At 45.6% G+C, this 9,622-nt stretch overlaps 1 protein-coding gene across 1 annotated transcript; it reads right to left on the reverse strand.

The window, feature by feature from the left end:
* Positions 1-7,007: 7,007 nt before the first annotated feature.
* LOC127753375 (bisdemethoxycurcumin synthase-like) lies at positions 7,008-8,588 on the reverse strand. Its single transcript, XM_052278852.1, has 2 exons — positions 8,393-8,588; positions 7,008-8,056 (listed from the first exon to the last, which is right to left on the reverse strand). The coding sequence occupies exons 1-2, from the start codon at positions 8,586-8,588 to the stop codon at positions 7,056-7,058; spliced, it is 1,197 nt and encodes a 398-aa protein (XP_052134812.1). The 3' UTR covers positions 7,008-7,055.
* Between the last annotated feature and the right edge of the window lie 1,034 nt (positions 8,589-9,622).

Consider the following 9,622-nt stretch of genomic DNA (forward strand, 5'->3'; position numbering starts at 1 on the left):
TCCGTGACCGTTTAAAGGTAGCACAATCACGACAAAAGAGTTATGCCGACACCCGAAGAAGAAACCTGGAATTTAAGGAAGGAGATTACGTTTATTTAAAGGTTTCTCCGATGAGGGGAACAAAAAGGTTTAAGGTCAAAGGAAAACTAGCACCAAGATATGTGGGACCTTTTCAGATTGTCGCAAGACGAGGAGAAGTTGCCTATCAGTTACAGTTACCAGAGAATATCGCTGATGTGCACCCAGTCTTCCATGTGTCTCAATTAAAGAAATGCTTACGAGTGCCGGAAAAACAAGCTCCGCTGGAAGAAATTCACATTAGCAATGATCTTACGTATCCAGAACACCCGGTCCGGATATTGGATGAAGCCGAAAAGAGGACTAGGAGCAAAGTGTGGCGTATGTACAAGGTACAATGGAGTAATCACACCGAGGACGAAGCCATCTGGGAAAGCGAAGAATTCTTGAGGACAGAATACCCGCATCTATTCGAAAACTGGTAAGAAATCTCGGGACGAGATTTATTTAAGGGGGGTAGGTTTGTAACACCCTGAAAATTCGACCGACAAAAATCTAAACTCTAAAAATACGGATTTTCAAAAACTTTTTAAATTAATTGCATCATGCCGATCCTATTCGCCTATTTTATTTGGATTTGATCTCGAAGTTTATTAACCGTGAGTAAAGAATAGTTAATTAGGAATAAACCATAAAAACAAGTTAGTAAAATAAATATAAACTAAAATAAAGATTAGGTGTGGATAGAAATAAATAAAATATTATCGCGACCATATTTGGATCAATTAAATTTAAATACGATGGGATAAGAATTAACCCTAATTAAAACTCAAATAAATTATATAAAAATAAAATATGAGTAATATTAATCTAGGGTGAATTCATTAGTTGAGATAACACAAATATTGAGTAAAATGCATATATGCAAAAATTAGGAATTGTGGAATCAAATTTATATGGGAAATACACTAAAATCGGGATAAATAGGAAAAGTCACTATTCATTGCCCCCTAGGTGTTCGATCACGTTCCCTAGCCCTAGCCCCTCCTCTACCGCGTTGGCCTCGCGCCCCGCACGCCGCGCGCCGCTCCGCCTCCCCTATGCCGTCGCCGTCGCCATCACCGCGCATGCCGTCGTCGCCTCGCCGCCCACCCGTCGCCATCGCCGCCTGCCGCCGCGCCGACGTCGCCGAGCCGCCCCGAGCCCGCGCCGACATCGCCACCCCGTGCCGCGCGTGCTGCCGTCCCGTTGCCGCGTCGCCTCGAGCCCCGCGCAGCCGTCCCGTCGCCGCGTCGCCGCCCGTCGCCGTCAAGCCCGCGCCGCGCCGTCGCTGTCACGCCGTGCCGTCGTGTCGCCGCCCATCGCATCCCGCCCCGAGCCGCGCGCCACCGCTGTCCCCGTCGCCATCGACGTCCCGTCGCCGCGCGTCTCCCATCACCGCTGCCGCGCCGCGCGCCGTCTCGTCGCCTCGCGCCGCGAGCCCGCCGCCTCGCGCCCCGCGCCGCCGTCGTTTCACCCTTCCCCCTCCTTCCCCTCTCTTTCTTCCCCTCTCCCCTATAAAAACCCTGGCCCAATCCCCTCCTCCACCCCACTCCATTCCCTCCTCCTCTCCCTCTTCCCCTTCTCCACGCACTGCCGTCGTCGCGCCGCCGCGCCGCCGTTGTCGTGCCGCCGCGCCGCCACCTTCGAAGCCGCCGCGCCGTCGCCCCGGAGCCGCCGCGCCGTGCGTCGCCGCCTTGCGCCGCCGTCGCCGTCGTCGCCGCCACCGCCGCCGCCGGTGAGCCGTCTCCCTTCCCCCCCTCCACCTCACGCCCACCGCCGTCGCCGCCCGGGGAAGCAAAGAGCCGAGAGAGAGAGAGATAGAAAGAAGCCGGGAGGGAGGAGAGAAAAAGAAAAGAGAGGAAAGGAGAAAGGAGCCGGGAGAGAGGAAAGAAAAGAAAGGAGAAAGAAAAAGAGAAAAAAAAAAGAAAAGAAAAGGAAAGGGAGAAAAAGAAAAAGGAAATAAATAGGAAATTAGAGGGAGATTAGGAAGTTTAGAAAATTTAAAATAATTGGAAATTAATTATAGATTAATTATAGTCGTAGAATTGCAAAATTTAATATAAATTATGGATTATTCTTGGCAATTTCTATAAGAAATCAATTCGCGGTAATAATTTAGATGTGGTTAATAACTAAACAAATAGATGAATTCTTATAGATTATTTTTGGGTAATCCCTATAAGTAATCGATTCACGGTAGAAATTCGGATTTAACTACTAGGGATTTTACCCGTGTATTATATTTAATCATTTAGTCATAGACTAAATTAAATCGTATAATATTTCTAGGATTCCGTCCGATATTTAGCTCGCGATAGAAATTTCTAACCTATTATATGGATATAATGCTCGGTTAGATTAAATTAAAAACTTATGACAACAAAATATTTATACCCGCAAAATAGTTTGAATCGAAATTGGGTTTGCCTTAGTTCGCGAATAATAAAGTTAATATAAAGAAATCGACCATCGCATTCGACTTTCATTTGGATTTATTTGGATTTTAATTTGAATTCTAACCGAATTCAAATCAATTTTCGCACGTAACTATAGAGCCCGAGGGAGTTGCGGATCCAAGCGAAGGTCAAGACCCGCAAGACATTGAGCAAGGCAAGTCATCACTATCCCTTGAACATGTTGATCCCAATTGCGAAATTGCTTTGTTTACAAATAAAATTGCATGCAATGATGAACATCCCACTTGTGATTATGCCATGCCTTGATTATTGTTTACCCTTAAATCTTTGTAACCATGTTTACGTATAAGTCCCTAGTCAACTATGACAATCGCTTAGAAATGCTATTCTAGAATCATGCATACTCATATTTATCAAATGCTATATGCTTGGGCAATTACCTTTGGGAAGGTAATTGAGATGCGGCATGTGGAGACATGAGCGCCACATTGCCATGATGTTGATGACATGATTTGTGAAAGGAGAAATAAAATTAAACAACTGTTTTCGACTGGGGCGGACGGAGGATTTGGGTGGTATCTGGAAAAGGTTAGTACCGTCCCCGGTCAATTAAGGACCGAGCCATGAAGTTAAGCATGAAACGACCCCCGTACAACCGCACTTCTCGTATGGGTATAGACCTAGCGGATTAGATAGCCGAGCGGAGGCAGTATCCCTGCATAGATGGTTCACCTCTGAGTGAGGCAGGTGCGCTACGGTGGGACAGCCGTTGAGGTAGGGCCGAGAGGCGTGCCCTACATCGGTGTCGCCATTGGTAGGACTGCCATGAGTGTGTGTGAGAGAGAACTTAACTTGAACCATAATTTAATATGTGTGTGAAACTTCTCTTTCCCGGGAGCGCCAGAACTCCTCTCACTGCTAGAAACAGGGACGCCTAGAGTGCATGAGGATTTAAGTTCATGGAGCGGGTACTGCCAATGCGAGGTTATCGAAAAGCTTTGCCGTGACGCGTCTCATGTGTTGGGACGAGGCTCATGTGTTGGGCAGTCGCGGAGTGCAGGTAAAGTGTACATCCACTGCAGTGTGAGTAAACCAAATCTATTCGAATAGCCGTGCTCGCGGTTATTGAGCACCGGGACATGTATTACACTTGGCTAGACTCTAAATTCTTAACCTGTGTGGGATGGGATATTGCATGATGATTTTTATGCTGATGGAGCCACTTCCTAAGAGGAAGGAAGGTGGACGTCCTCAGAAAACCATGACGACTCAATGGCGGGAAGCTATCCTTGGGATCACAATGGATGGTGGACAGAACCGTCATCGTTTAATATGAACACTGGTACTAAAATTTGATTAGTCTGTGCTAGGTCTTAGGCTTGTGAAAAGAATTACAAAACCGGCTTTGCGCAAAGGAACCATAGCTATCCTTTGAATACCCCTATCATGTGCATTTCTTGCTGTGGTGGCTTGCTGAGTACGGTTGGTACTCACCCTTGCAAATATAAAATTAATCAGAAGCGGGACATGAAGCTTCGGAGGATCCCTATGCCTACTACCAGGAGGGAGAAGAAGACGATGGCGCTCAGTAGGTCTTAGTTACGGTCGTTGCCTGTGGCAATGGCATGCCGCTGCCTGAATTCCACTGCCTCATCTATTTCTGCTTTTGGATGTATTCCGGACCGCTCGGTTCGATGATTTAGGAGAATGCCTGCGGGCTTATGATGTAATAATTAGCACTGGACTCTCGTGTATGTGCTTTTGGGTATTTCAGCTATGAACTCGTGTGTACCAGACTACTTGATCCAGGGAAATGGTACTGTTTACACGAATGATTCCTGTTATAAAAAAAAACGGGGGTCCACATCGCTGCCATTGCAGTAGTCTTCATAGAGTTTTGAACGATGGGCTTGGTCCGGTGATGACAACGATGACATTATGGTAGAGGTAGAGAGCTCAAGGCATTCAGAACCTGTGGTCCCCAACCACCTGCAGACCGGATCTGGTGGCCTGGAGCTCGTGGATGTCAAAGAGGTGGTCGATGATGACATTGGAGTGGAGGGTGGAGGAGGAGGTGGCCGGATCTCGAGGGAGGCAGAGAGGTGGCCATTGGTGACCTTGGGGCCGAGGGCAGCGTAGGATCGAATACAAGAAACCAGATGGGAGGTGAATGATAGGAACATCAAAAGCATAATTTTTTTTTTGCAAAATAAAAAGAACCTTCAATCCTTATGGAGTAAGTCGGTCAGAACTCTTTGTCGCCAGTCAACCTGCCCGCCAGTCTAATCGCCCAATGAACTGTGGTCAAACTATCGTATCCAAAAAAAAACACAAATTGAAGATACTATTGAAGATAGATTAACTTTATTGCATCAAATTGTGTTTACAAAATGCAACCAAAGAACTCATCTCTCAACTCATGAACTAGAATTGTAGCCTCAAAACAAACCCTAACTTTTATCTCTAAGAGTCACCTTCGGCTATATTATTTCGAGCCTCAATCCTTCATCTATTTATACCCAATACCTCCTACTCAAAGTAGGAGTAGAAATCCTAGTTCATTTGTATGTTGATGAAATATACTGATAATTACAAAATTATTTCGTCACCAACCGTTTGTGACTTTGTTTCCAAATTCATCACCCGGTATCTTTGACTGTCTCGACCTCACCTCCTTCCTAAGTATAGTCTTGATTCCAGTGTTGACCGAAGTTGAATCTCACGTACCTAAACTCTAGTCCAACATTATCCCATGGCATCCCGACTATGCTAGATGTCCGCTCCTCCTTGAGCATAATCATGGTCCTCACCATTGGCCAAGATTGACCTCAAGTTATCTACATATAATAAGATAAAAAAACGTTTTTGAGTATAGATATCACAATCCGATCCACATTAGTCATAAAAATTGACATGTTGTTTGATTGATTAATTGAATATTTAAATGAGGGAGCAACAAATCCTTAATTAATAAGGGGGAATTAAATGCATTACTCATGGTCTTGGTCCACAACTGTGTAAGACAAAGGGTCTGGCCCAGATCTAGCGAGGAGGGCTGCTGGCGTTGTCTATGGCTGCGGCGGCGGTGGAAGAGATCCAGATCATCACCCACCGTGCTGCCCCTCCAACCATAGTTATTGAGACCGGACCAGTAATCGAACCGGTGAGGCTCTCGGTTCGATGATTCACTGGTTCAACCGATCGAATCGGTGGTCTAATCCGGTTCAATAACCGTTTAAATATATTAATTATTAATTGCAAACACAAGGAACTAGGTAGGCTAGTGGTTGGAGAGTTTACTAACTCCCATATGGTCCTAGGTTCAAAGCCCACCGAAGCCATATTTTCGCGAATTTTCCCCCACCAACACCCTTGCTCGCGTGTACAGCAGCCAATGGTTGTGTAGTGGAGGATGCGTTGTTGCTGCTACGGTAATCCCATCCCGACGAGTGTGTGCACACGCGTTGGGAGAGTAGGCCTCTACTCACTGTTCGTCAACATCTACTTCACCTTCACCAACATGTCGAACACTGGAGACAAGGAGAAGGAGGCTCCCGTCAACACCAACGGAGGCAACACTGCCTCAAACTCCAGCGGAGGACCATTCTTGAGATATAACCTTCTTACATTATTTCAATTAGAAGTTTTACTGTTAATGTTCATCGCAATGTCAACATTGTGTTATTATGTGATTGTTGATGCTTATTCTACATTAAGCATGCTCATGTTGATTACATTCACCACTATCACTGGATCAAATCCCATTGTAAATATCATGTTTATTATCTTGTTATTTTGGATTAAAATATAACGAATTATGACCAAATTTCTAACACACCCTTGCTCGCGTGTACAGCAGCCACATGCCGGTTTAATAGCTGTTTTTACCTAAAACCGGGCGGTCTAACCAGGTTGATTGTAAGCCGGTCTTTTACCTGGACCGGACCGGTGGAGGCTCTAGTTCCGGTTTTTTCCGGTCCGACCGCCGGTCCGGTCCGGTCTTAATAACTATGCCTCCAACCAACCGATCGCCGCGACTGGCCTTCCTAGAGTTCACTGGTTGGCCTCTGCGTGGTCAATGGGACTCGGGGACGGTGAACTTATCCTGGAGCCAACGACAATGGATCCAACTCCGCTCAATGCGGGCGACGACGCTTTTCGGTGGGGTTAGACGGAGGTTGACTAAATTGGATGGGAGTGGCATGGTTTTAATTTCTCCAAATTCCAATGGGACATAGCCAATATCTCGAATAAAGGTAACATTTTTCTAATATGGTATATTTGCAATGATAAGATCCACTTAACCATAGTTTTATTACAGGACATTGACAGAGGTAATAATTTAATTATACATACAGATGACAGGTGACAGGGTATTCCAAATTTCGTTACAAATCATGAAAGTTTAAGAATAAGAGGAGACATGAACATGATAAAATTTTATTTACAACATCTAGTAGAGTTGACAACACTTAAGCGTGAACAACTGATTCAATGTCACCCGTTAAATAAACATCATGGCGTGAAATTCCGGAACATCAGATGATTCCCTTTGCATTATTTTCTTGATAGTGGTAATTAGTTTTCTTTAAGACCACTTAGCTGGGGGTTACGCATGACAATTGCCTCAATCGTGATCCCTGGTCCAAACGCTAGCATCACTCCCCATTCATGCTGTTGTAGCTCGTGTTCTTCTTTCTCCCGACGGCGGCGTAGTTCATCAAGCACGAACGCGATTGTCGCACCACTCATGTTCCCGTAATCGTGCAACACTTGACGGCTTGCCGCAAGCTTCCATGGTTGCAGCTGAAGCTTACCCTCTATGTTGTCGAGGATTGCGCGGCCGCCAGGGTGCACCGCCCAGAAGAGGTCATTCCAGTTAGGATTGTTGTTTCCGACCGATCGAAAGGTATCGAGCAAAGTCTGTTGGATGTTATCCTTGATCAATGTCGGCACCTGGATGGACAGGTGGAAATCTATGCCGCTACCAGTGGCCTGCATGCCGAGTGCGTGCCCGGTTCCTGGTATTGTGGTCTGCGAGGCAGCTACCATCTCGAACAGCGGGCGCTCACCATCGGCCAAGGAGCCCGCACCGACAATGATAGCGCCAGCGCCATCTCCAAATAGTCCATGGCCAACAATTTTGCTTTCATCAGGGGTGGAAAAACATACCAGGGTTAGCTCGGAGAGCGCTACAAGGACACGCGCACCATGGTTGTTCTCAGCAATCTCCTTGGCGAGCTGGAGCGCCCTGCCTCCTCCGGAGCAGCCGTGGAGGCTAAGGATTGTGCGGGAGACAGAATGGCGAAGGCCGAGCAACGATGCAAGCTGGAGGTCGGCGCTGGGGGCGCGACAACCAGAGTAGGTGCTGAAGATGAGGTGGGTGATGTCAGTGGCTGGACGGTCCCACTCGGCAATGGCCTTCCTCGCGGCAGACTCGGCGAGCTTGGGGACCTCGGTGGCGGCTATTTCTACGCGAGTTTCAAGGGAGGGCTGCTGTTTATCGATTATGTTTGGGTGGGCACAGATGATCTCTTCATCAAGATGGATGTAGCGCTTCTCTATGCCCGATTTCAGACCTGGAATGAATAAGGAAGATCTCTATTAGTTAGTAATTAATATTCCTGAGGTACAACGGTAAAACATATCATTGGACATTTATTATAAAAAAAATTAAAAACTAAAATATATGATATAACGCTGTTCATTTGTGATTTCGAGACGGTGGATATAACCTCTCTATATAGAAGGATACATATATACTGTCTACTTTCTTTGGACATATATGTGCAGTTTCGGACAAACCATTGCATGGTAGTCCTTGAAATGTAAGGGCCTTCATATTTTTTTTTCATTGAAGTTAATGAAAACTAATTAATGATAGTGATAATAAGTAGATTGATCGATCTGCTTACATATCCTCTTCATCTTGTCCTTGAGCTCGGTAAGGTGCTCGCACTTGGTTAGACCGAAGTAGTAATCAGTAAACTCATCCTGAGGCACAATGTTTGTCGGGTTTGCAGTACCGATGGCGAGGATGGTGGCAGGGCCTTCGGCGTGCTGTGTGCCCCGGCGGCTGTCAACAACGGCGGTGGTAGCTGCTCCAGGCATGGTCGATGGAAATGAAAGAATGTGTGCTTGTGAAATTAGTTGCCAGAGAGAGATGATTATGTGATGCGTCTATGGATGGAAACTCTTGGTGCTGGCTATGTGGATTTATACTAGTACATCGACTATCTGGCTCTAGCTAGCCCCAACTCTGTCTGCATTATTTAATGACTTGGAGAAATTCTCAAAAAATCATCACATGTTCCCTGGGGAACTTAAAATCGAAATATTTTGGCCCTATTTTGTCCAAACATATATAGTCTTGTGGTTGTTAAATTATTTTTTTCTGAACAATCACCGCACTCATGCATTGAACATGATCTTCACTATCAAATGAGTTTCAGGAGAATCAACGACCCAATAAATATGCATCAACTCGTGCTGTGGAGAGATGACATATCGTAATATATAATTCGATATCAATCGATCCAATCTTACATCATACCTTTTTTCATATTTAGCTTGAGACTCTCTAGCTGTTAATAGAGATCATTGAGATAGTTAATTAACTTAGTTCTCTGCACAATCACCCCTGATCTCACAATCGACTGAGTGGCCACGTGAATTAAAGTTCCGAATATATAATGCATATCAACTTATGACTGCGACGTGTTAAGACTGGCATGTTTCGGATCTTCGGAGAATAAAAGCAGAATAGGATATTGATAAGTGATCGTCAGGCTCTCATAATTAAATGGCATAAACTTCCAGTCCTGAGGTAGTGGGGCTCATGCATCTGTAAGGAATGCAGCTCCTGGAGATTAGCAAGTTTGGTTGGGGATTTTCTAGCTGCAACGACAGCAAGTTCCATGACCATGCATGCACTGGGCTATGCCTTGTCGATGGTGATGAAGTGTGCAGTCGATCTCGGTGTATATGACATCGCAGCTAGCTAATACAGCACACTACTAGAAAAAGTGTTTTTTTCACGTGGGCTAAACAGTTTTCGCAGGCGGACAACTGGTCCACGTGCAACGCAACGCCTGTAAAAATAGTGATTGGTCCGCCTGCAAAAAGAGTTTCCAGCGTTAAAAAAA

This window comes from Oryza glaberrima, chromosome 10, assembly GCF_000147395.1.
Source record: "Oryza glaberrima chromosome 10, OglaRS2, whole genome shotgun sequence".
Taxonomy (NCBI): Eukaryota; Viridiplantae; Streptophyta; class Magnoliopsida; order Poales; family Poaceae; genus Oryza; species Oryza glaberrima.

What these genes read in the sequence shown, in the direction of transcription:
- LOC127753375 (XM_052278852.1), bottom strand. Translation starts at nt 8,588, where the DNA reads ATGCCTGGAGCAGCTACCACCGCCGTTGTTGACAGCCGCCGGGGCACA. An exon ending in GGACAAGATGAAGAGGATAT is followed by an intron (nt 8,057 to 8,392) that starts GTAAGCAGATCG and finishes TATTCATTCCAG; the next exon opens with GTCTGAAATCGGGCATAGAG.